The sequence below is a fragment of the Syngnathus scovelli genome, chromosome 8, assembly GCF_024217435.2.
Source record: "Syngnathus scovelli strain Florida chromosome 8, RoL_Ssco_1.2, whole genome shotgun sequence".
NCBI classification, from domain to species: domain Eukaryota; kingdom Metazoa; phylum Chordata; class Actinopteri; order Syngnathiformes; family Syngnathidae; genus Syngnathus; species Syngnathus scovelli.
This window is the reverse complement of record NC_090854.1, coordinates 12289475-12317314: the sequence shown is the minus strand read 5'-3', so window position 1 is coordinate 12317314 and position 27840 is coordinate 12289475. Positions and strand designations below refer to the sequence as shown.

Below are 27840 nucleotides of genomic sequence, written 5' to 3'. Positions count from 1 at the left end.
TTTTTTCTAATTTCTTGTGTTGCCGTTTTAGGTAGCAAGTCCCAGTGCGCCCAAAGAAATGACACCCTTAGTGACACTCGGCACCAATCCGACAAGAAAACAAAACCTTGGCTCAGGTGCTCTAAACTGTAATTTAGCCACAGATGGAGTCTATAGCCTCATTGCTTCCTGGTGTGCTTAATCCACAAGTATAGACGCTAGGAAGGAACACCAAAAAAGTTAATAAAGACTACGACTTTTAACACGAAGAACGTGTGGGGGTCGGTCGGGCCAAGCAAAGAAATGGAGTGAGATTACAGAATGCTGCGGAAACCACAGCAAGCAAATTTAATGTGGAAGTGAGCAGGCAAACTTTGAATCCTAAAAGTAACCCTTCACGTTTAGATATTCTCGTCAATTAAGTTTTTCGTAAAATGTTAGTGTATTTCTGTACGAGAGGCCGACTGTGTTATGGAGGAGCATGCAGCAATAATTTTTTAGAAATAATTTGAAAGAAAACATGAAACACAAAGGCACAGGCCACAGTAATGTTGACTAGTACTTCAAATGATCATAGTACAATTTACTGCCTTTTACCTTTCATAAAAATATATTCACAATTTCTCTCATTTTTGCAGAACTTTTTGAAACCTGGCAAGAAAAACGTTTTGAAAGACAAGAAACCACAGAGGTATGTTTCACCTGTCTTGATTGTAAAGCTGCATTCTAACATGTGGGACTCCAGACTCCTAATTCCATCAAAGTGTTCTTTCTCTATACTTTTTGGATATTTCTTGTGTTGCTGTTTTAGGTCGAAAGTCCCAGTGCGGCCGTCGAAATGCCACCCTCAGTGACACTCGGCACCAATCCGCCAGGAAAACAAAACCTTGGCTCAGGTACTCTAAACTGTAATTTAGCCACAGATGGAGTCTATAGCCTCATTGCTTCCTGGTGTGCTTAATCCACAAGTATAGACGCTAGGAAGGAACACCACTCGCTGACGCGAGAACACAAAAGTTAATAAAGACTACGACTTTTAACACGAAGAACGTGTGGGGGTCGGTCGGGCCAAGCAAAGAAATGGAGTGAGATTACAGAATGCTGCGGAAACCACAGCAAGCAAATTTAATGTGGAAGTGAGCAGGCAAACTTTGAATCCTAAAAGTAACCCTTCACGTTTAGATATTCTCGTCAATTAAGTTTTTCGTAAAATGTTAGTGTATTTCTGTACGAGAGGCCGACTGTGTTATGGAGGAGCATGCAGCAATAATTTTTTAGAAATAATTTGAAAGAAAACATGAAACACAAAGGCACAGGCCACAGTAATGTTGACTAGTACTTCAAATGATCATAGTACAATTTACTGCCTTTTACCTTTCATAAAAATATATTCACAATTTCTCTCATTTTTGCAGAACTTTTTGAAACCTGGCAAGAAAAACGTTTTGAAAGACAAGAAACCACAGAGGTATGTTTCACCTGTCTTGATTGTAAAGCTGCATTCTAACATGTGGGACTCCAGACTCCTAATTCCATCAAAGTGTTCTTTCTCTATACTTTTTGGATATTTCTTGTGTTGCTGTTTTAGGTCGAAAGTCCCAGTGCGGCCGTCGAAATGCCACCCTCAGTGACACTCGGCACCAATCCGCCAGGAAAACAAAACCTTGGCTCAGGTACTCTAAACTGTAATTTAGCCACAGATGGAGTCTATAGCCTCATTGCTTCCTGGTGTGCTTAATCCACAAGTATAGACGCTAGGAAGGAACACCACTCGCTGACGCGAGAACACAAAAGTTAATAAAGACTACGACTTTTAACACGAAGAACGTGTGGGGGTCGGTCGGGCCAAGCAAAGAAATGGAGTGAGATTACAGAATGCTGCGGAAACCACAGCAAGCAAATTTAATGTGGAAGTGAGCAGGCAAACTTTGAATCCTAAAAGTAACCCTTCACGTTTAGATATTCTCGTCAATTAAGTTTTTCGTAAAATGTTAGTGTATTTCTGTACGAGAGGCCGACTGTGTTATGGAGGAGCATGCAGCAATAATTTTTTAGAAATAATTTGAAAGAAAACATGAAACACAAAGGCACAGGCCACAGTAATGTTGACTAGTACTTCAAATGATCATAGTACAATTTACTGCCTTTTACCTTTCATAAAAATATATTCACAATTTCTCTCATTTTTGCAGAACTTTTTGAAACCTGGCAAGAAAAACGTTTTGAAAGACAAGAAACCACAGAGGTATGTTTCACCTGTCTTGATTGTAAAGCTGCATTCTAACATGTGGGACTCCAGACTCCTAATTCCATCAAAGTGTTCTTTCTCTATACTTTTTGGATATTTCTTGTGTTGCTGTTTTAGGTCGAAAGTCCCAGTGCGGCCGTCGAAATGCCACCCTCAGTGACACTCGGCACCAATCCGCCAGGAAAACAAAACCTTGGCTCAGGTACTCTAAACTGTAATTTAGCCACAGATGGAGTCTATAGCCTCATTGCTTCCTGGTGTGCTTAATCCACAAGTATAGACGCTAGGAAGGAACACCAAAAAAGTTAATAAAGACTACGACTTTTAACACGAAGAACGTGTGGGGGTCGGTCGGGCCAAGCAAAGAAATGGAGTGAGATTACAGAATGCTGCGGAAACCACAGCAAGCAAATTTAATGTGGAAGTGAGCAGGCAAACTTTGAATCCTAAAAGTAACCCTTCACGTTTAGATATTCTCGTCAATTAAGTTTTTCGTAAAATGTTAGTGTATTTCTGTACGAGAGGCCGACTGTGTTATGGAGGAGCATGCAGCAATAATTTTTTAGAAATAATTTGAAAGAAAACATGAAACACAAAGGCACAGGCCACAGTAATGTTGACTAGTACTTCAAATGATCATAGTACAATTTACTGCCTTTTACCTTTCATAAAAATATATTCACAATTTCTCTCATTTTTGCAGAACTTTTTGAAACCTGGCAAGAAAAACGTTTTGAAAGACAAGAAACCACAGAGGTATGTTTCACCTGTCTTGATTGTAAAGCTGCATTCTAACATGTGGGACTCCAGACTCCTAATTCCATCAAAGTGTTCTTTCTCTATACTTTTTGGATATTTCTTGTGTTGCTGTTTTAGGTCGAAAGTCCCAGTGCGGCCGTCGAAATGCCACCCTCAGTGACACTCGGCACCAATCCGCCAGGAAAACAAAACCTTGGCTCAGGTACTCTAAACTGTAATTTAGCCACAGATGGAGTCTATAGCCTCATTGCTTCCTGGTGTGCTTAATCCACAAGTATAGACGCTAGGAAGGAACACCAAAAAAGTTAATAAAGACTACGACTTTTAACACGAAGAACGTGTGGGGGTCGGTCGGGCCAAGCAAAGAAATGGAGTGAGATTACAGAATGCTGCGGAAACCACAGCAAGCAAATTTAATGTGGAAGTGAGCAGGCAAACTTTGAATCCTAAAAGTAACCCTTCACGTTTAGATATTCTCGTCAATTAAGTTTTTCGTAAAATGTTAGTGTATTTCTGTACGAGAGGCCGACTGTGTTATGGAGGAGCATGCAGCAATAATTTTTTAGAAATAATTTGAAAGAAAACATGAAACACAAAGGCACAGGCCACAGTAATGTTGACTAGTACTTCAAATGATCATAGTACAATTTACTGCCTTTTACCTTTCATAAAAATATATTCACAATTTCTCTCATTTTTGCAGAACTTTTTGAAACCTGGCAAGAAAAACGTTTTGAAAGACAAGAAACCACAGAGGTATGTTTCACCTGTCTTGATTGTAAAGCTGCATTCTAACATGTGGGACTCCAGACTCCTAATTCCATCAAAGTGTTCTTTCTCTATACTTTTTGGATATTTCTTGTGTTGCTGTTTTAGGTCGAAAGTCCCAGTGCGGCCGTCGAAATGCCACCCTCAGTGACACTCGGCACCAATCCGCCAGGAAAACAAAACCTTGGCTCAGGTACTCTAAACTGTAATTTAGCCACAGATGGAGTCTATAGCCTCATTGCTTCCTGGTGTGCTTAATCCACAAGTATAGACGCTAGGAAGGAACACCAAAAAAGTTAATAAAGACTACGACTTTTAACACGAAGAACGTGTGGGGGTCGGTCGGGCCAAGCAAAGAAATGGAGTGAGATTACAGAATGCTGCGGAAACCACAGCAAGCAAATTTAATGTGGAAGTGAGCAGGCAAACTTTGAATCCTAAAAGTAACCCTTCACGTTTAGATATTCTCGTCAATTAAGTTTTTCGTAAAATGTTAGTGTATTTCTGTACGAGAGGCCGACTGTGTTATGGAGGAGCATGCAGCAATAATTTTTTAGAAATAATTTGAAAGAAAACATGAAACACAAAGGCACAGGCCACAGTAATGTTGACTAGTACTTCAAATGATCATAGTACAATTTACTGCCTTTTACCTTTCATAAAAATATATTCACAATTTCTCTCATTTTTGCAGAACTTTTTGAAACCTGGCAAGAAAAACGTTTTGAAAGACAAGAAACCACAGAGGTATGTTTCACCTGTCTTGATTGTAAAGCTGCATTCTAACATGTGGGACTCCAGACTCCTAATTCCATCAAAGTGTTCTTTCTCTATACTTTTTGGATATTTCTTGTGTTGCTGTTTTAGGTCGAAAGTCCCAGTGCGGCCGTCGAAATGCCACCCTCAGTGACACTCGGCACCAATCCGCCAGGAAAACAAAACCTTGGCTCAGGTACTCTAAACTGTAATTTAGCCACAGATGGAGTCTATAGCCTCATTGCTTCCTGGTGTGCTTAATCCACAAGTATAGACGCTAGGAAGGAACACCACTCGCTGACGCGAGAACACAAAAGTTAATAAAGACTACGACTTTTAACACGAAGAACGTGTGGGGGTCGGTCGGGCCAAGCAAAGAAATGGAGTGAGATTACAGAATGCTGCGGAAACCACAGCAAGCAAATTTAATGTGGAAGTGAGCAGGCAAACTTTGAATCCTAAAAGTAACCCTTCACGTTTAGATATTCTCGTCAATTAAGTTTTTCGTAAAATGTTAGTGTATTTCTGTACGAGAGGCCGACTGTGTTATGGAGGAGCATGCAGCAATAATTTTTTAGAAATAATTTGAAAGAAAACATGAAACACAAAGGCACAGGCCACAGTAATGTTGACTAGTACTTCAAATGATCATAGTACAATTTACTGCCTTTTACCTTTCATAAAAATATATTCACAATTTCTCTCATTTTTGCAGAACTTTTTGAAACCTGGCAAGAAAAACGTTTTGAAAGACAAGAAACCACAGAGGTATGTTTCACCTGTCTTGATTGTAAAGCTGCATTCTAACATGTGGGACTCCAGACTCCTAATTCCATCAAAGTGTTCTTTCTCTATACTTTTTGGATATTTCTTGTGTTGCTGTTTTAGGTCGAAAGTCCCAGTGCGGCCGTCGAAATGCCACCCTCAGTGACACTCGGCACCAATCCGCCAGGAAAACAAAACCTTGGCTCAGGTACTCTAAACTGTAATTTAGCCACAGATGGAGTCTATAGCCTCATTGCTTCCTGGTGTGCTTAATCCACAAGTATAGACGCTAGGAAGGAACACCACTCGCTGACGCGAGAACACAAAAGTTAATAAAGACTACGACTTTTAACACGAAGAACGTGTGGGGGTCGGTCGGGCCAAGCAAAGAAATGGAGTGAGATTACAGAATGCTGCGGAAACCACAGCAAGCAAATTTAATGTGGAAGTGAGCAGGCAAACTTTGAATCCTAAAAGTAACCCTTCACGTTTAGATATTCTCGTCAATTAAGTTTTTCGTAAAATGTTAGTGTATTTCTGTACGAGAGGCCGACTGTGTTATGGAGGAGCATGCAGCAATAATTTTTTAGAAATAATTTGAAAGAAAACATGAAACACAAAGGCACAGGCCACAGTAATGTTGACTAGTACTTCAAATGATCATAGTACAATTTACTGCCTTTTACCTTTCATAAAAATATATTCACAATTTCTCTCATTTTTGCAGAACTTTTTGAAACCTGGCAAGAAAAACGTTTTGAAAGACAAGAAACCACAGAGGTATGTTTCACCTGTCTTGATTGTAAAGCTGCATTCTAACATGTGGGACTCCAGACTCCTAATTCCATCAAAGTGTTCTTTCTCTATACTTTTTGGATATTTCTTGTGTTGCTGTTTTAGGTCGAAAGTCCCAGTGCGGCCGTCGAAATGCCACCCTCAGTGACACTCGGCACCAATCCGCCAGGAAAACAAAACCTTGGCTCAGGTACTCTAAACTGTAATTTAGCCACAGATGGAGTCTATAGCCTCATTGCTTCCTGGTGTGCTTAATCCACAAGTATAGACGCTAGGAAGGAACACCACTCGCTGACGCGAGAACACAAAAGTTAATAAAGACTACGACTTTTAACACGAAGAACGTGTGGGGGTCGGTCGGGCCAAGCAAAGAAATGGAGTGAGATTACAGAATGCTGCGGAAACCACAGCAAGCAAATTTAATGTGGAAGTGAGCAGGCAAACTTTGAATCCTAAAAGTAACCCTTCACGTTTAGATATTCTCGTCAATTAAGTTTTTCGTAAAATGTTAGTGTATTTCTGTACGAGAGGCCGACTGTGTTATGGAGGAGCATGCAGCAATAATTTTTTAGAAATAATTTGAAAGAAAACATGAAACACAAAGGCACAGGCCACAGTAATGTTGACTAGTACTTCAAATGATCATAGTACAATTTACTGCCTTTTACCTTTCATAAAAATATATTCACAATTTCTCTCATTTTTGCAGAACTTTTTGAAACCTGGCAAGAAAAACGTTTTGAAAGACAAGAAACCACAGAGGTATGTTTCACCTGTCTTGATTGTAAAGCTGCATTCTAACATGTGGGACTCCAGACTCCTAATTCCATCAAAGTGTTCTTTCTCTATACTTTTTGGATATTTCTTGTGTTGCTGTTTTAGGTCGAAAGTCCCAGTGCGGCCGTCGAAATGCCACCCTCAGTGACACTCGGCACCAATCCGCCAGGAAAACAAAACCTTGGCTCAGGTACTCTAAACTGTAATTTAGCCACAGATGGAGTCTATAGCCTCATTGCTTCCTGGTGTGCTTAATCCACAAGTATAGACGCTAGGAAGGAACACCAAAAAAGTTAATAAAGACTACGACTTTTAACACGAAGAACGTGTGGGGGTCGGTCGGGCCAAGCAAAGAAATGGAGTGAGATTACAGAATGCTGCGGAAACCACAGCAAGCAAATTTAATGTGGAAGTGAGCAGGCAAACTTTGAATCCTAAAAGTAACCCTTCACGTTTAGATATTCTCGTCAATTAAGTTTTTCGTAAAATGTTAGTGTATTTCTGTACGAGAGGCCGACTGTGTTATGGAGGAGCATGCAGCAATAATTTTTTAGAAATAATTTGAAAGAAAACATGAAACACAAAGGCACAGGCCACAGTAATGTTGACTAGTACTTCAAATGATCATAGTACAATTTACTGCCTTTTACCTTTCATAAAAATATATTCACAATTTCTCTCATTTTTGCAGAACTTTTTGAAACCTGGCAAGAAAAACGTTTTGAAAGACAAGAAACCACAGAGGTATGTTTCACCTGTCTTGATTGTAAAGCTGCATTCTAACATGTGGGACTCCAGACTCCTAATTCCATCAAAGTGTTCTTTCTCTATACTTTTTGGATATTTCTTGTGTTGCTGTTTTAGGTCGAAAGTCCCAGTGCGGCCGTCGAAATGCCACCCTCAGTGACACTCGGCACCAATCCGCCAGGAAAACAAAACCTTGGCTCAGGTACTCTAAACTGTAATTTAGCCACAGATGGAGTCTATAGCCTCATTGCTTCCTGGTGTGCTTAATCCACAAGTATAGACGCTAGGAAGGAACACCAAAAAAGTTAATAAAGACTACGACTTTTAACACGAAGAACGTGTGGGGGTCGGTCGGGCCAAGCAAAGAAATGGAGTGAGATTACAGAATGCTGCGGAAACCACAGCAAGCAAATTTAATGTGGAAGTGAGCAGGCAAACTTTGAATCCTAAAAGTAACCCTTCACGTTTAGATATTCTCGTCAATTAAGTTTTTCGTAAAATGTTAGTGTATTTCTGTACGAGAGGCCGACTGTGTTATGGAGGAGCATGCAGCAATAATTTTTTAGAAATAATTTGAAAGAAAACATGAAACACAAAGGCACAGGCCACAGTAATGTTGACTAGTACTTCAAATGATCATAGTACAATTTACTGCCTTTTACCTTTCATAAAAATATATTCACAATTTCTCTCATTTTTGCAGAACTTTTTGAAACCTGGCAAGAAAAACGTTTTGAAAGACAAGAAACCACAGAGGTATGTTTCACCTGTCTTGATTGTAAAGCTGCATTCTAACATGTGGGACTCCAGACTCCTAATTCCATCAAAGTGTTCTTTCTCTATACTTTTTGGATATTTCTTGTGTTGCTGTTTTAGGTCGAAAGTCCCAGTGCGGCCGTCGAAATGCCACCCTCAGTGACACTCGGCACCAATCCGCCAGGAAAACAAAACCTTGGCTCAGGTACTCTAAACTGTAATTTAGCCACAGATGGAGTCTATAGCCTCATTGCTTCCTGGTGTGCTTAATCCACAAGTATAGACGCTAGGAAGGAACACCAAAAAAGTTAATAAAGACTACGACTTTTAACACGAAGAACGTGTGGGGGTCGGTCGGGCCAAGCAAAGAAATGGAGTGAGATTACAGAATGCTGCGGAAACCACAGCAAGCAAATTTAATGTGGAAGTGAGCAGGCAAACTTTGAATCCTAAAAGTAACCCTTCACGTTTAGATATTCTCGTCAATTAAGTTTTTCGTAAAATGTTAGTGTATTTCTGTACGAGAGGCCGACTGTGTTATGGAGGAGCATGCAGCAATAATTTTTTAGAAATAATTTGAAAGAAAACATGAAACACAAAGGCACAGGCCACAGTAATGTTGACTAGTACTTCAAATGATCATAGTACAATTTACTGCCTTTTACCTTTCATAAAAATATATTCACAATTTCTCTCATTTTTGCAGAACTTTTTGAAACCTGGCAAGAAAAACGTTTTGAAAGACAAGAAACCACAGAGGTATGTTTCACCTGTCTTGATTGTAAAGCTGCATTCTAACATGTGGGACTCCAGACTCCTAATTCCATCAAAGTGTTCTTTCTCTATACTTTTTGGATATTTCTTGTGTTGCTGTTTTAGGTCGAAAGTCCCAGTGCGGCCGTCGAAATGCCACCCTCAGTGACACTCGGCACCAATCCGCCAGGAAAACAAAACCTTGGCTCAGGTACTCTAAACTGTAATTTAGCCACAGATGGAGTCTATAGCCTCATTGCTTCCTGGTGTGCTTAATCCACAAGTATAGACGCTAGGAAGGAACACCACTCGCTGACGCGAGAACACAAAAGTTAATAAAGACTACGACTTTTAACACGAAGAACGTGTGGGGGTCGGTCGGGCCAAGCAAAGAAATGGAGTGAGATTACAGAATGCTGCGGAAACCACAGCAAGCAAATTTAATGTGGAAGTGAGCAGGCAAACTTTGAATCCTAAAAGTAACCCTTCACGTTTAGATATTCTCGTCAATTAAGTTTTTCGTAAAATGTTAGTGTATTTCTGTACGAGAGGCCGACTGTGTTATGGAGGAGCATGCAGCAATAATTTTTTAGAAATAATTTGAAAGAAAACATGAAACACAAAGGCACAGGCCACAGTAATGTTGACTAGTACTTCAAATGATCATAGTACAATTTACTGCCTTTTACCTTTCATAAAAATATATTCACAATTTCTCTCATTTTTGCAGAACTTTTTGAAACCTGGCAAGAAAAACGTTTTGAAAGACAAGAAACCACAGAGGTATGTTTCACCTGTCTTGATTGTAAAGCTGCATTCTAACATGTGGGACTCCAGACTCCTAATTCCATCAAAGTGTTCTTTCTCTATACTTTTTGGATATTTCTTGTGTTGCTGTTTTAGGTCGAAAGTCCCAGTGCGGCCGTCGAAATGCCACCCTCAGTGACACTCGGCACCAATCCGCCAGGAAAACAAAACCTTGGCTCAGGTACTCTAAACTGTAATTTAGCCACAGATGGAGTCTATAGCCTCATTGCTTCCTGGTGTGCTTAATCCACAAGTATAGACGCTAGGAAGGAACACCACTCGCTGACGCGAGAACACAAAAGTTAATAAAGACTACGACTTTTAACACGAAGAACGTGTGGGGGTCGGTCGGGCCAAGCAAAGAAATGGAGTGAGATTACAGAATGCTGCGGAAACCACAGCAAGCAAATTTAATGTGGAAGTGAGCAGGCAAACTTTGAATCCTAAAAGTAACCCTTCACGTTTAGATATTCTCGTCAATTAAGTTTTTCGTAAAATGTTAGTGTATTTCTGTACGAGAGGCCGACTGTGTTATGGAGGAGCATGCAGCAATAATTTTTTAGAAATAATTTGAAAGAAAACATGAAACACAAAGGCACAGGCCACAGTAATGTTGACTAGTACTTCAAATGATCATAGTACAATTTACTGCCTTTTACCTTTCATAAAAATATATTCACAATTTCTCTCATTTTTGCAGAACTTTTTGAAACCTGGCAAGAAAAACGTTTTGAAAGACAAGAAACCACAGAGGTATGTTTCACCTGTCTTGATTGTAAAGCTGCATTCTAACATGTGGGACTCCAGACTCCTAATTCCATCAAAGTGTTCTTTCTCTATACTTTTTGGATATTTCTTGTGTTGCTGTTTTAGGTCGAAAGTCCCAGTGCGGCCGTCGAAATGCCACCCTCAGTGACACTCGGCACCAATCCGCCAGGAAAACAAAACCTTGGCTCAGGTACTCTAAACTGTAATTTAGCCACAGATGGAGTCTATAGCCTCATTGCTTCCTGGTGTGCTTAATCCACAAGTATAGACGCTAGGAAGGAACACCACTCGCTGACGCGAGAACACAAAAGTTAATAAAGACTACGACTTTTAACACGAAGAACGTGTGGGGGTCGGTCGGGCCAAGCAAAGAAATGGAGTGAGATTACAGAATGCTGCGGAAACCACAGCAAGCAAATTTAATGTGGAAGTGAGCAGGCAAACTTTGAATCCTAAAAGTAACCCTTCACGTTTAGATATTCTCGTCAATTAAGTTTTTCGTAAAATGTTAGTGTATTTCTGTACGAGAGGCCGACTGTGTTATGGAGGAGCATGCAGCAATAATTTTTTAGAAATAATTTGAAAGAAAACATGAAACACAAAGGCACAGGCCACAGTAATGTTGACTAGTACTTCAAATGATCATAGTACAATTTACTGCCTTTTACCTTTCATAAAAATATATTCACAATTTCTCTCATTTTTGCAGAACTTTTTGAAACCTGGCAAGAAAAACGTTTTGAAAGACAAGAAACCACAGAGGTATGTTTCACCTGTCTTGATTGTAAAGCTGCATTCTAACATGTGGGACTCCAGACTCCTAATTCCATCAAAGTGTTCTTTCTCTATACTTTTTGGATATTTCTTGTGTTGCTGTTTTAGGTCGAAAGTCCCAGTGCGGCCGTCGAAATGCCACCCTCAGTGACACTCGGCACCAATCCGCCAGGAAAACAAAACCTTGGCTCAGGTACTCTAAACTGTAATTTAGCCACAGATGGAGTCTATAGCCTCATTGCTTCCTGGTGTGCTTAATCCACAAGTATAGACGCTAGGAAGGAACACCACTCGCTGACGCGAGAACACAAAAGTTAATAAAGACTACGACTTTTAACACGAAGAACGTGTGGGGGTCGGTCGGGCCAAGCAAAGAAATGGAGTGAGATTACAGAATGCTGCGGAAACCACAGCAAGCAAATTTAATGTGGAAGTGAGCAGGCAAACTTTGAATCCTAAAAGTAACCCTTCACGTTTAGATATTCTCGTCAATTAAGTTTTTCGTAAAATGTTAGTGTATTTCTGTACGAGAGGCCGACTGTGTTATGGAGGAGCATGCAGCAATAATTTTTTAGAAATAATTTGAAAGAAAACATGAAACACAAAGGCACAGGCCACAGTAATGTTGACTAGTACTTCAAATGATCATAGTACAATTTACTGCCTTTTACCTTTCATAAAAATATATTCACAATTTCTCTCATTTTTGCAGAACTTTTTGAAACCTGGCAAGAAAAACGTTTTGAAAGACAAGAAACCACAGAGGTATGTTTCACCTGTCTTGATTGTAAAGCTGCATTCTAACATGTGGGACTCCAGACTCCTAATTCCATCAAAGTGTTCTTTCTCTATACTTTTTGGATATTTCTTGTGTTGCTGTTTTAGGTCGAAAGTCCCAGTGCGGCCGTCGAAATGCCACCCTCAGTGACACTCGGCACCAATCCGCCAGGAAAACAAAACCTTGGCTCAGGTACTCTAAACTGTAATTTAGCCACAGATGGAGTCTATAGCCTCATTGCTTCCTGGTGTGCTTAATCCACAAGTATAGACGCTAGGAAGGAACACCACTCGCTGACGCGAGAACACAAAAGTTAATAAAGACTACGACTTTTAACACGAAGAACGTGTGGGGGTCGGTCGGGCCAAGCAAAGAAATGGAGTGAGATTACAGAATGCTGCGGAAACCACAGCAAGCAAATTTAATGTGGAAGTGAGCAGGCAAACTTTGAATCCTAAAAGTAACCCTTCACGTTTAGATATTCTCGTCAATTAAGTTTTTCGTAAAATGTTAGTGTATTTCTGTACGAGAGGCCGACTGTGTTATGGAGGAGCATGCAGCAATAATTTTTTAGAAATAATTTGAAAGAAAACATGAAACACAAAGGCACAGGCCACAGTAATGTTGACTAGTACTTCAAATGATCATAGTACAATTTACTGCCTTTTACCTTTCATAAAAATATATTCACAATTTCTCTCATTTTTGCAGAACTTTTTGAAACCTGGCAAGAAAAACGTTTTGAAAGACAAGAAACCACAGAGGTATGTTTCACCTGTCTTGATTGTAAAGCTGCATTCTAACATGTGGGACTCCAGACTCCTAATTCCATCAAAGTGTTCTTTCTCTATACTTTTTGGATATTTCTTGTGTTGCTGTTTTAGGTCGAAAGTCCCAGTGCGGCCGTCGAAATGCCACCCTCAGTGACACTCGGCACCAATCCGCCAGGAAAACAAAACCTTGGCTCAGGTACTCTAAACTGTAATTTAGCCACAGATGGAGTCTATAGCCTCATTGCTTCCTGGTGTGCTTAATCCACAAGTATAGACGCTAGGAAGGAACACCACTCGCTGACGCGAGAACACAAAAGTTAATAAAGACTACGACTTTTAACACGAAGAACGTGTGGGGGTCGGTCGGGCCAAGCAAAGAAATGGAGTGAGATTACAGAATGCTGCGGAAACCACAGCAAGCAAATTTAATGTGGAAGTGAGCAGGCAAACTTTGAATCCTAAAAGTAACCCTTCACGTTTAGATATTCTCGTCAATTAAGTTTTTCGTAAAATGTTAGTGTATTTCTGTACGAGAGGCCGACTGTGTTATGGAGGAGCATGCAGCAATAATTTTTTAGAAATAATTTGAAAGAAAACATGAAACACAAAGGCACAGGCCACAGTAATGTTGACTAGTACTTCAAATGATCATAGTACAATTTACTGCCTTTTACCTTTCATAAAAATATATTCACAATTTCTCTCATTTTTGCAGAACTTTTTGAAACCTGGCAAGAAAAACGTTTTGAAAGACAAGAAACCACAGAGGTATGTTTCACCTGTCTTGATTGTAAAGCTGCATTCTAACATGTGGGACTCCAGACTCCTAATTCCATCAAAGTGTTCTTTCTCTATACTTTTTGGATATTTCTTGTGTTGCTGTTTTAGGTCGAAAGTCCCAGTGCGGCCGTCGAAATGCCACCCTCAGTGACACTCGGCACCAATCCGCCAGGAAAACAAAACCTTGGCTCAGGTACTCTAAACTGTAATTTAGCCACAGATGGAGTCTATAGCCTCATTGCTTCCTGGTGTGCTTAATCCACAAGTATAGACGCTAGGAAGGAACACCAAAAAAGTTAATAAAGACTACGACTTTTAACACGAAGAACGTGTGGGGGTCGGTCGGGCCAAGCAAAGAAATGGAGTGAGATTACAGAATGCTGCGGAAACCACAGCAAGCAAATTTAATGTGGAAGTGAGCAGGCAAACTTTGAATCCTAAAAGTAACCCTTCACGTTTAGATATTCTCGTCAATTAAGTTTTTCGTAAAATGTTAGTGTATTTCTGTACGAGAGGCCGACTGTGTTATGGAGGAGCATGCAGCAATAATTTTTTAGAAATAATTTGAAAGAAAACATGAAACACAAAGGCACAGGCCACAGTAATGTTGACTAGTACTTCAAATGATCATAGTACAATTTACTGCCTTTTACCTTTCATAAAAATATATTCACAATTTCTCTCATTTTTGCAGAACTTTTTGAAACCTGGCAAGAAAAACGTTTTGAAAGACAAGAAACCACAGAGGTATGTTTCACCTGTCTTGATTGTAAAGCTGCATTCTAACATGTGGGACTCCAGACTCCTAATTCCATCAAAGTGTTCTTTCTCTATACTTTTTGGATATTTCTTGTGTTGCTGTTTTAGGTCGAAAGTCCCAGTGCGGCCGTCGAAATGCCACCCTCAGTGACACTCGGCACCAATCCGCCAGGAAAACAAAACCTTGGCTCAGGTACTCTAAACTGTAATTTAGCCACAGATGGAGTCTATAGCCTCATTGCTTCCTGGTGTGCTTAATCCACAAGTATAGACGCTAGGAAGGAACACCACTCGCTGACGCGAGAACACAAAAGTTAATAAAGACTACGACTTTTAACACGAAGAACGTGTGGGGGTCGGTCGGGCCAAGCAAAGAAATGGAGTGAGATTACAGAATGCTGCGGAAACCACAGCAAGCAAATTTAATGTGGAAGTGAGCAGGCAAACTTTGAATCCTAAAAGTAACCCTTCACGTTTAGATATTCTCGTCAATTAAGTTTTTCGTAAAATGTTAGTGTATTTCTGTACGAGAGGCCGACTGTGTTATGGAGGAGCATGCAGCAATAATTTTTTAGAAATAATTTGAAAGAAAACATGAAACACAAAGGCACAGGCCACAGTAATGTTGACTAGTACTTCAAATGATCATAGTACAATTTACTGCCTTTTACCTTTCATAAAAATATATTCACAATTTCTCTCATTTTTGCAGAACTTTTTGAAACCTGGCAAGAAAAACGTTTTGAAAGACAAGAAACCACAGAGGTATGTTTCACCTGTCTTGATTGTAAAGCTGCATTCTAACATGTGGGACTCCAGACTCCTAATTCCATCAAAGTGTTCTTTCTCTATACTTTTTGGATATTTCTTGTGTTGCTGTTTTAGGTCGAAAGTCCCAGTGCGGCCGTCGAAATGCCACCCTCAGTGACACTCGGCACCAATCCGCCAGGAAAACAAAACCTTGGCTCAGGTACTCTAAACTGTAATTTAGCCACAGATGGAGTCTATAGCCTCATTGCTTCCTGGTGTGCTTAATCCACAAGTATAGACGCTAGGAAGGAACACCACTCGCTGACGCGAGAACACAAAAGTTAATAAAGACTACGACTTTTAACACGAAGAACGTGTGGGGGTCGGTCGGGCCAAGCAAAGAAATGGAGTGAGATTACAGAATGCTGCGGAAACCACAGCAAGCAAATTTAATGTGGAAGTGAGCAGGCAAACTTTGAATCCTAAAAGTAACCCTTCACGTTTAGATATTCTCGTCAATTAAGTTTTTCGTAAAATGTTAGTGTATTTCTGTACGAGAGGCCGACTGTGTTATGGAGGAGCATGCAGCAATAATTTTTTAGAAATAATTTGAAAGAAAACATGAAACACAAAGGCACAGGCCACAGTAATGTTGACTAGTACTTCAAATGATCATAGTACAATTTACTGCCTTTTACCTTTCATAAAAATATATTCACAATTTCTCTCATTTTTGCAGAACTTTTTGAAACCTGGCAAGAAAAACGTTTTGAAAGACAAGAAACCACAGAGGTATGTTTCACCTGTCTTGATTGTAAAGCTGCATTCTAACATGTGGGACTCCAGACTCCTAATTCCATCAAAGTGTTCTTTCTCTATACTTTTTGGATATTTCTTGTGTTGCTGTTTTAGGTCGAAAGTCCCAGTGCGGCCGTCGAAATGCCACCCTCAGTGACACTCGGCACCAATCCGCCAGGAAAACAAAACCTTGGCTCAGGTACTCTAAACTGTAATTTAGCCACAGATGGAGTCTATAGCCTCATTGCTTCCTGGTGTGCTTAATCCACAAGTATAGACGCTAGGAAGGAACACCACTCGCTGACGCGAGAACACAAAAGTTAATAAAGACTACGACTTTTAACACGAAGAACGTGTGGGGGTCGGTCGGGCCAAGCAAAGAAATGGAGTGAGATTACAGAATGCTGCGGAAACCACAGCAAGCAAATTTAATGTGGAAGTGAGCAGGCAAACTTTGAATCCTAAAAGTAACCCTTCACGTTTAGATATTCTCGTCAATTAAGTTTTTCGTAAAATGTTAGTGTATTTCTGTACGAGAGGCCGACTGTGTTATGGAGGAGCATGCAGCAATAATTTTTTAGAAATAATTTGAAAGAAAACATGAAACACAAAGGCACAGGCCACAGTAATGTTGACTAGTACTTCAAATGATCATAGTACAATTTACTGCCTTTTACCTTTCATAAAAATATATTCACAATTTCTCTCATTTTTGCAGAACTTTTTGAAACCTGGCAAGAAAAACGTTTTGAAAGACAAGAAACCACAGAGGTATGTTTCACCTGTCTTGATTGTAAAGCTGCATTCTAACATGTGGGACTCCAGACTCCTAATTCCATCAAAGTGTTCTTTCTCTATACTTTTTGGATATTTCTTGTGTTGCTGTTTTAGGTCGAAAGTCCCAGTGCGGCCGTCGAAATGCCACCCTCAGTGACACTCGGCACCAATCCGCCAGGAAAACAAAACCTTGGCTCAGGTACTCTAAACTGTAATTTAGCCACAGATGGAGTCTATAGCCTCATTGCTTCCTGGTGTGCTTAATCCACAAGTATAGACGCTAGGAAGGAACACCACTCGCTGACGCGAGAACACAAAAGTTAATAAAGACTACGACTTTTAACACGAAGAACGTGTGGGGGTCGGTCGGGCCAAGCAAAGAAATGGAGTGAGATTACAGAATGCTGCGGAAACCACAGCAAGCAAATTTAATGTGGAAGTGAGCAGGCAAACTTTGAATCCTAAAAGTAACCCTTCACGTTTAGATATTCTCGTCAATTAAGTTTTTCGTAAAATGTTAGTGTATTTCTGTACGAGAGGCCGACTGTGTTATGGAGGAGCATGCAGCAATAATTTTTTAGAAATAATTTGAAAGAAAACATGAAACACAAAGGCACAGGCCACAGTAATGTTGACTAGTACTTCAAATGATCATAGTACAATTTACTGCCTTTTACCTTTCATAAAAATATATTCACAATTTCTCTCATTTTTGCAGAACTTTTTGAAACCTGGCAAGAAAAACGTTTTGAAAGACAAGAAACCACAGAGGTATGTTTCACCTGTCTTGATTGTAAAGCTGCATTCTAACATGTGGGACTCCAGACTCCTAATTCCATCAAAGTGTTCTTTCTCTATACTTTTTGGATATTTCTTGTGTTGCTGTTTTAGGTCGAAAGTCCCAGTGCGGCCGTCGAAATGCCACCCTCAGTGACACTCGGCACCAATCCGCCAGGAAAACAAAACCTTGGCTCAGGTACTCTAAACTGTAATTTAGCCACAGATGGAGTCTATAGCCTCATTGCTTCCTGGTGTGCTTAATCCACAAGTATAGACGCTAGGAAGGAACACCACTCGCTGACGCGAGAACACAAAAGTTAATAAAGACTACGACTTTTAACACGAAGAACGTGTGGGGGTCGGTCGGGCCAAGCAAAGAAATGGAGTGAGATTACAGAATGCTGCGGAAACCACAGCAAGCAAATTTAATGTGGAAGTGAGCAGGCAAACTTTGAATCCTAAAAGTAACCCTTCACGTTTAGATATTCTCGTCAATTAAGTTTTTCGTAAAATGTTAGTGTATTTCTGTACGAGAGGCCGACTGTGTTATGGAGGAGCATGCAGCAATAATTTTTTAGAAATAATTTGAAAGAAAACATGAAACACAAAGGCACAGGCCACAGTAATGTTGACTAGTACTTCAAATGATCATAGTACAATTTACTGCCTTTTACCTTTCATAAAAATATATTCACAATTTCTCTCATTTTTGCAGAACTTTTTGAAACCTGGCAAGAAAAACGTTTTGAAAGACAAGAAACCACAGAGGTATGTTTCACCTGTCTTGATTGTAAAGCTGCATTCTAACATGTGGGACTCCAGACTCCTAATTCCATCAAAGTGTTCTTTCTCTATACTTTTTGGATATTTCTTGTGTTGCTGTTTTAGGTCGAAAGTCCCAGTGCGGCCGTCGAAATGCCACCCTCAGTGACACTCGGCACCAATCCGCCAGGAAAACAAAACCTTGGCTCAGGTACTCTAAACTGTAATTTAGCCACAGATGGAGTCTATAGCCTCATTGCTTCCTGGTGTGCTTAATCCACAAGTATAGACGCTAGGAAGGAACACCACTCGCTGACGCGAGAACACAAAAGTTAATAAAGACTACGACTTTTAACACGAAGAACGTGTGGGGGTCGGTCGGGCCAAGCAAAGAAATGGAGTGAGATTACAGAATGCTGCGGAAACCACAGCAAGCAAATTTAATGTGGAAGTGAGCAGGCAAACTTTGAATCCTAAAAGTAACCCTTCACGTTTAGATATTCTCGTCAATTAAGTTTTTCGTAAAATGTTAGTGTATTTCTGTACGAGAGGCCGACTGTGTTATGGAGGAGCATGCAGCAATAATTTTTTAGAAATAATTTGAAAGAAAACATGAAACACAAAGGCACAGGCCACAGTAATGTTGACTAGTACTTCAAATGATCATAGTACAATTTACTGCCTTTTACCTTTCATAAAAATATATTCACAATTTCTCTCATTTTTGCAGAACTTTTTGAAACCTGGCAAGAAAAACGTTTTGAAAGACAAGAAACCACAGAGGTATGTTTCACCTGTCTTGATTGTAAAGCTGCATTCTAACATGTGGGACTCCAGACTCCTAATTCCATCAAAGTGTTCTTTCTCTATACTTTTTGGATATTTCTTGTGTTGCTGTTTTAGGTCGAAAGTCCCAGTGCGGCCGTCGAAATGCCACCCTCAGTGACACTCGGCACCAATCCGCCAGGAAAACAAAACCTTGGCTCAGGTACTCTAAACTGTAATTTAGCCACAGATGGAGTCTATAGCCTCATTGCTTCCTGGTGTGCTTAATCCACAAGTATAGACGCTAGGAAGGAACACCACTCGCTGACGCGAGAACACAAAAGTTAATAAAGACTACGACTTTTAACACGAAGAACGTGTGGGGGTCGGTCGGGCCAAGCAAAGAAATGGAGTGAGATTACAGAATGCTGCGGAAACCACAGCAAGCAAATTTAATGTGGAAGTGAGCAGGCAAACTTTGAATCCTAAAAGTAACCCTTCACGTTTAGATATTCTCGTCAATTAAGTTTTTCGTAAAATGTTAGTGTATTTCTGTACGAGAGGCCGACTGTGTTATGGAGGAGCATGCAGCAATAATTTTTTAGAAATAATTTGAAAGAAAACATGAAACACAAAGGCACAGGCCACAGTAATGTTGACTAGTACTTCAAATGATCATAGTACAATTTACTGCCTTTTACCTTTCATAAAAATATATTCACAATTTCTCTCATTTTTGCAGAACTTTTTGAAACCTGGCAAGAAAAACGTTTTGAAAGACAAGAAACCACAGAGGTATGTTTCACCTGTCTTGATTGTAAAGCTGCATTCTAACATGTGGGACTCCAGACTCCTAATTCCATCAAAGTGTTCTTTCTCTATACTTTTTGGATATTTCTTGTGTTGCTGTTTTAGGTCGAAAGTCCCAGTGCGGCCGTCGAAATGCCACCCTCAGTGACACTCGGCACCAATCCGCCAGGAAAACAAAACCTTGGCTCAGGTACTCTAAACTGTAATTTAGCCACAGATGGAGTCTATAGCCTCATTGCTTCCTGGTGTGCTTAATCCACAAGTATAGACGCTAGGAAGGAACACCACTCGCTGACGCGAGAACACAAAAGTTAATAAAGACTACGACTTTTAACACGAAGAACGTGTGGGGGTCGGTCGGGCCAAGCAAAGAAATGGAGTGAGATTACAGAATGCTGCGGAAACCACAGCAAGCAAATTTAATGTGGAAGTGAGCAGGCAAACTTTGAATCCTAAAAGTAACCCTTCACGTTTAGATATTCTCGTCAATTAAGTTTTTCGTAAAATGTTAGTGTATTTCTGTACGAGAGGCCGACTGTGTTATGGAGGAGCATGCAGCAATAATTTTTTAGAAATAATTTGAAAGAAAACATGAAACACAAAGGCACAGGCCACAGTAATGTTGACTAGTACTTCAAATGATCATAGTACAATTTACTGCCTTTTACCTTTCATAAAAATATATTCACAATTTCTCTCATTTTTGCAGAACTTTTTGAAACCTGGCAAGAAAAACGTTTTGAAAGACAAGAAACCACAGAGGTATGTTTCACCTGTCTTGATTGTAAAGCTGCATTCTAACATGTGGGACTCCAGACTCCTAATTCCATCAAAGTGTTCTTTCTCTATACTTTTTGGATATTTCTTGTGTTGCTGTTTTAGGTCGAAAGTCCCAGTGCGGCCGTCGAAATGCCACCCTCAGTGACACTCGGCACCAATCCGCCAGGAAAACAAAACCTTGGCTCAGGTACTCTAAACTGTAATTTAGCCACAGATGGAGTCTATAGCCTCATTGCTTCCTGGTGTGCTTAATCCACAAGTATAGACGCTAGGAAGGAACACCACTCGCTGACGCGAGAACACAAAAGTTAATAAAGACTACGACTTTTAACACGAAGAACGTGTGGGGGTCGGTCGGGCCAAGCAAAGAAATGGAGTGAGATTACAGAATGCTGCGGAAACCACAGCAAGCAAATTTAATGTGGAAGTGAGCAGGCAAACTTTGAATCCTAAAAGTAACCCTTCACGTTTAGATATTCTCGTCAATTAAGTTTTTCGTAAAATGTTAGTGTATTTCTGTACGAGAGGCCGACTGTGTTATGGAGGAGCATGCAGCAATAATTTTTTAGAAATAATTTGAAAGAAAACATGAAACACAAAGGCACAGGCCACAGTAATGTTGACTAGTACTTCAAATGATCATAGTACAATTTACTGCCTTTTACCTTTCATAAAAATATATTCACAATTTCTCTCATTTTTGCAGAACTTTTTGAAACCTGGCAAGAAAAACGTTTTGAAAGACAAGAAACCACAGAGGTATGTTTCACCTGTCTTGATTGTAAAGCTGCATTCTAACATGTGGGACTCCAGACTCCTAATTCCATCAAAGTGTTCTTTCTCTATACTTTTTGGATATTTCTTGTGTTGCTGTTTTAGGTCGAAAGTCCCAGTGCGGCCGTCGAAATGCCACCCTCAGTGACACTCGGCACCAATCCGCCAGGAAAACAAAACCTTGGCTCAGGTACTCTAAACTGTAATTTAGCCACAGATGGAGTCTATAGCCTCATTGCTTCCTGGTGTGCTTAATCCACAAGTATAGACGCTAGGAAGGAACACCACTCGCTGACGCGAGAACACAAAAGTTAATAAAGACTACGACTTTTAACACGAAGAACGTGTGGGGGTCGGTCGGGCCAAGCAAAGAAATGGAGTGAGATTACAGAATGCTGCGGAAACCACAGCAAGCAAATTTAATGTGGAAGTGAGCAGGCAAACTTTGAATCCTAAAAGTAACCCTTCACGTTTAGATATTCTCGTCAATTAAGTTTTTCGTAAAATGTTAGTGTATTTCTGTACGAGAGGCCGACTGTGTTATGGAGGAGCATGCAGCAATAATTTTTTAGAAATAATTTGAAAGAAAACATGAAACACAAAGGCACAGGCCACAGTAATGTTGACTAGTACTTCAAATGATCATAGTACAATTTACTGCCTTTTACCTTTCATAAAAATATATTCACAATTTCTCTCATTTTTGCAGAACTTTTTGAAACCTGGCAAGAAAAACGTTTTGAAAGACAAGAAACCACAGAGGTATGTTTCACCTGTCTTGATTGTAAAGCTGCATTCTAACATGTGGGACTCCAGACTCCTAATTCCATCAAAGTGTTCTTTCTCTATACTTTTTGGATATTTCTTGTGTTGCTGTTTTAGGTCGAAAGTCCCAGTGCGGCCGTCGAAATGCCACCCTCAGTGACACTCGGCACCAATCCGCCAGGAAAACAAAACCTTGGCTCAGGTACTCTAAACTGTAATTTAGCCACAGATGGAGTCTATAGCCTCATTGCTTCCTGGTGTGCTTAATCCACAAGTATAGACGCTAGGAAGGAACACCACTCGCTGACGCGAGAACACAAAAGTTAATAAAGACTACGACTTTTAACACGAAGAACGTGTGGGGGTCGGTCGGGCCAAGCAAAGAAATGGAGTGAGATTACAGAATGCTGCGGAAACCACAGCAAGCAAATTTAATGTGGAAGTGAGCAGGCAAACTTTGAATCCTAAAAGTAACCCTTCACGTTTAGATATTCTCGTCAATTAAGTTTTTCGTAAAATGTTAGTGTATTTCTGTACGAGAGGCCGACTGTGTTATGGAGGAGCATGCAGCAATAATTTTTTAGAAATAATTTGAAAGAAAACATGAAACACAAAGGCACAGGCCACAGTAATGTTGACTAGTACTTCAAATGATCATAGTACAATTTACTGCCTTTTACCTTTCATAAAAATATATTCACAATTTCTCTCATTTTTGCAGAACTTTTTGAAACCTGGCAAGAAAAACGTTTTGAAAGACAAGAAACCACAGAGGTATGTTTCACCTGTCTTGATTGTAAAGCTGCATTCTAACATGTGGGACTCCAGACTCCTAATTCCATCAAAGTGTTCTTTCTCTATACTTTTTGGATATTTCTTGTGTTGCTGTTTTAGGTCGAAAGTCCCAGTGCGGCCGTCGAAATGCCACCCTCAGTGACACTCGGCACCAATCCGCCAGGAAAACAAAACCTTGGCTCAGGTACTCTAAACTGTAATTTAGCCACAGATGGAGTCTATAGCCTCATTGCTTCCTGGTGTGCTTAATCCACAAGTATAGACGCTAGGAAGGAACACCACTCGCTGACGCGAGAACACAAAAGTTAATAAAGACTACGACTTTTAACACGAAGAACGTGTGGGGGTCGGTCGGGCCAAGCAAAGAAATGGAGTGAGATTACAGAATGCTGCGGAAACCACAGCAAGCAAATTTAATGTGGAAGTGAGCAGGCAAACTTTGAATCCTAAAAGTAACCCTTCACGTTTAGATATTCTCGTCAATTAAGTTTTTCGTAAAATGTTAGTGTATTTCTGTACGAGAGGCCGACTGTGTTATGGAGGAGCATGCAGCAATAATTTTTTAGAAATAATTTGAAAGAAAACATGAAACACAAAGGCACAGGCCACAGTAATGTTGACTAGTACTTCAAATGATCATAGTACAATTTACTGCCTTTTACCTTTCATAAAAATATATTCACAATTTCTCTCATTTTTGCAGAACTTTTTGAAACCTGGCAAGAAAAACGTTTTGAAAGACAAGAAACCACAGAGGTATGTTTCACCTGTCTTGATTGTAAAGCTGCATTCTAACATGTGGGACTCCAGACTCCTAATTCCATCAAAGTGTTCTTTCTCTATACTTTTTGGATATTTCTTGTGTTGCTGTTTTAGGTCGAAAGTCCCAGTGCGGCCGTCGAAATGCCACCCTCAGTGACACTCGGCACCAATCCGCCAGGAAAACAAAACCTTGGCTCAGGTACTCTAAACTGTAATTTAGCCACAGATGGAGTCTATAGCCTCATTGCTTCCTGGTGTGCTTAATCCACAAGTATAGACGCTAGGAAGGAACACCACTCGCTGACGCGAGAACACAAAAGTTAATAAAGACTACGACTTTTAACACGAAGAACGTGTGGGGGTCGGTCGGGCCAAGCAAAGAAATGGAGTGAGATTACAGAATGCTGCGGAAACCACAGCAAGCAAATTTAATGTGGAAGTGAGCAGGCAAACTTTGAATCCTAAAAGTAACCCTTCACGTTTAGATATTCTCGTCAATTAAGTTTTTCGTAAAATGTTAGTGTATTTCTGTACGAGAGGCCGACTGTGTTATGGAGGAGCATGCAGCAATAATTTTTTAGAAATAATTTGAAAGAAAACATGAAACACAAAGGCACAGGCCACAGTAATGTTGACTAGTACTTCAAATGATCATAGTACAATTTACTGCCTTTTACCTTTCATAAAAATATATTCACAATTTCTCTCATTTTTGCAGAACTTTTTGAAACCTGGCAAGAAAAACGTTTTGAAAGACAAGAAACCACAGAGGTATGTTTCACCTGTCTTGATTGTAAAGCTGCATTCTAACATGTGGGACTCCAGACTCCTAATTCCATCAAAGTGTTCTTTCTCTATACTTTTTGGATATTTCTTGTGTTGCTGTTTTAGGTCGAAAGTCCCAGTGCGGCCGTCGAAATGCCACCCTCAGTGACACTCGGCACCAATCCGCCAGGAAAACAAAACCTTGGCTCAGGTACTCTAAACTGTAATTTAGCCACAGATGGAGTCTATAGCCTCATTGCTTCCTGGTGTGCTTAATCCACAAGTATAGACGCTAGGAAGGAACACCACTCGCTGACGCGAGAACACAAAAGTTAATAAAGACTACGACTTTTAACACGAAGAACGTGTGGGGGTCGGTCGGGCCAAGCAAAGAAATGGAGTGAGATTACAGAATGCTGCGGAAACCACAGCAAGCAAATTTAATGTGGAAGTGAGCAGGCAAACTTTGAATCCTAAAAGTAACCCTTCACGTTTAGATATTCTCGTCAATTAAGTTTTTCGTAAAATGTTAGTGTATTTCTGTACGAGAGGCCGACTGTGTTATGGAGGAGCATGCAGCAATAATTTTTTAGAAATAATTTGAAAGAAAACATGAAACACAAAGGCACAGGCCACAGTAATGTTGACTAGTACTTCAAATGATCATAGTACAATTTACTGCCTTTTACCTTTCATAAAAATATATTCACAATTTCTCTCATTTTTGCAGAACTTTTTGAAACCTGGCAAGAAAAACGTTTTGAAAGACAAGAAACCACAGAGGTATGTTTCACCTGTCTTGATTGTAAAGCTGCATTCTAACATGTGGGACTCCAGACTCCTAATTCCATCAAAGTGTTCTTTCTCTATACTTTTTGGATATTTCTTGTGTTGCTGTTTTAGGTCGAAAGTCCCAGTGCGGCCGTCGAAATGCCACCCTCAGTGACACTCGGCACCAATCCGCCAGGAAAACAAAACCTTGGCTCAGGTACTCTAAACTGTAATTTAGCCACAGATGGAGTCTATAGCCTCATTGCTTCCTGGTGTGCTTAATCCACAAGTATAGACGCTAGGAAGGAACACCACTCGCTGACGCGAGAACACAAAAGTTAATAAAGACTACGACTTTTAACACGAAGAACGTGTGGGGGTCGGTCGGGCCAAGCAAAGAAATGGAGTGAGATTACAGAATGCTGCGGAAACCACAGCAAGCAAATTTAATGTGGAAGTGAGCAGGCAAACTTTGAATCCTAAAAGTAACCCTTCACGTTTAGATATTCTCGTCAATTAAGTTTTTCGTAAAATGTTAGTGTATTTCTGTACGAGAGGCCGACTGTGTTATGGGGGAGCATGCAGCAATAATTTTATCCTAATCAATTGCTCTAATCAACAAGCTAGGAAAGACTAGTCAGACTACTCCTTCTGGCTTTTTACTTTATCTTTTGCAATTATTCTGATCATATCTTCGACAATGGAGTTTGTTTTTATCAAAATGTTGAAAATCTTCCAAGACCCCCGAGTGTCTTCCCACACTAATCTTGGAAATGCTTTTGATATTATTGACCATTGTTAACCCAACAACGAGCTTTTAGCATAATCCCTCACTGAACTCTGTTTCCGTTGTTTTAACTTTTCAACGTCAAACTTTGCAATGTTATTTGAGCCCTATCGCCGTTGTCATTTTGTTAACTGTTGCCTTGTGTGACTTTTATGCATAATGAGTGAAGTGAGTGTTTCTGACAGTGAGGTCACGAAGCTGGAAGAAGCAAAAGCGCTACCGTACTTTCGCCGAGGCAACTACAAACGCCAAAGTTAGCAGGACTTAAATTCAAACATTATGACAGGAAAATTTAAAGAAACATCTTCGGGTAGGTTGGGGACATGTATCCATTTTTGACACCCTCACCGGCTTAAAAAGCTCTGCTCACTAATAAGATTTTGCCTATATTGTGACAAAACACACACACAATGCTAGCTTGATTCTGAATGTTGTGTAAATAAAGGGAGTCGTTCTATCATGTTTCAGCGGCGTCGACGGCGTCCGGCAAGAGTTACGGCCCCGAGCAGACACTGTCCCCGATGCGCCTGGTTGTCCTTGGCTGGCGCTGGCCCGGCAAGAGCTTGACGGCCAACACCATCTTGGGCTGCGAGGAGTTCCGGCTGGAGCGCGGCGCCGAATTTAGCATGACGCGGGGCACGGTGGTGGCGGGGCGGCGAGTGACCGTGGTGGACACGCCCGGCTGGTACTCGTCACAGGACACACCACTCTTGTACAAGATGGAGATTGCCCGTGGCGCCACCTTGTGCCCCCCAGGCCCGCATGCCTTCCTGCTAGTAATCCCTGTGGGCATGTTCACAGTGACGGACCGCATCCGCATCGAGGAGCACGTGGGTCTGTTCGGGGAGCGAGTGTGGCGGCACGTCCTGGTGGTGTTCACCTGGGCAGATGTGCTGCAGAACATATCGCTTGAGCGTTACATCCACCGTGAGGGCGCAGAGCTGCAATGCGTGCTGGACAAGTGCCGGCGGCGCTACATACTGGTCAAGAACTGCGTTTTGGAGGACCAAAAGCAAGTGGTTGACTTGATGGAGTGCGTAGACCAGATGGTGGCTGAGGAAGGGGGCCACTATCTGCTCGAGGAGGACTCCCGGGTGCTGGATGAGAACCAGAGCCCGACTGGGACTGTTGGTATTCACACCTGAAGCGAACTGCACCAGAGTTTGTTTGGAGGCAAACCGAGACCACTTGAAAAAGTGGGTCTCGGTCCGTTTGCACTGAAAGTGTTGCTTCTGTTCTTGGTTTTTCTTAAGAACTGGTTTGAGATTGCAGGCAGATGGACGTCATCTCTGGCCTCAAGTGTGGTGTCACTTTATTTATTGATATATTTATTATATTTACTGCACAAATGTAAACAAAAGAACAAAAAAAAATCAACTAAAAATTGTGAGCATATTGGAGGTCAAAAGTGACTCGTTCCAACGTCCACTACTCTGTGACAACGTAATTTCCACTGAGGTGTAATTAACTTCTACGTATTGTTGTTTTTCTTTGTTTATGGCCCATCTTGGATACTGGCAGAGTGTGAGTGCATGTTGAATGTTCTTTCTTCTGTTATGATAATGGACCGTTCGTATAATGTTCTGACCACTGAGAGTTTGTGAGCTGTGGGATGTTCTGATCTCCAGAGGAGGTAATGGTTCATGTGAGTGGGTTT

General features: G+C 40.7%; 2 protein-coding genes across 5 annotated transcripts in view; both read left to right on the top strand.

The window, feature by feature from the left end:
• Positions 1-27840, top strand: part of LOC125974104 (muscle M-line assembly protein unc-89) — an 85073-nt gene that overhangs the window by 32274 nt on the left and 24959 nt on the right. The gene's annotated exons all lie outside the window — the stretch shown is intronic.
• LOC125974109 (GTPase IMAP family member 9-like) lies at positions 26-27423 on the top strand. Of its 2 annotated transcripts, none has more exons than XM_049728992.2 (2): positions 26-116; positions 26652-27423. In XM_049728992.2, the coding sequence occupies exons 1-2, from the start codon at positions 59-61 to the stop codon at positions 27326-27328; spliced, it is 735 nt and encodes a 244-aa protein (XP_049584949.1). In that variant the 5' UTR covers positions 26-58; the 3' UTR covers positions 27329-27423. The 2 variants fall into 2 exon arrangements, with proteins under 2 accessions (XP_049584949.1, XP_049584950.1); XM_049728993.2 differs by lacking the exon at positions 26-116 and adding an exon at positions 25926-26493.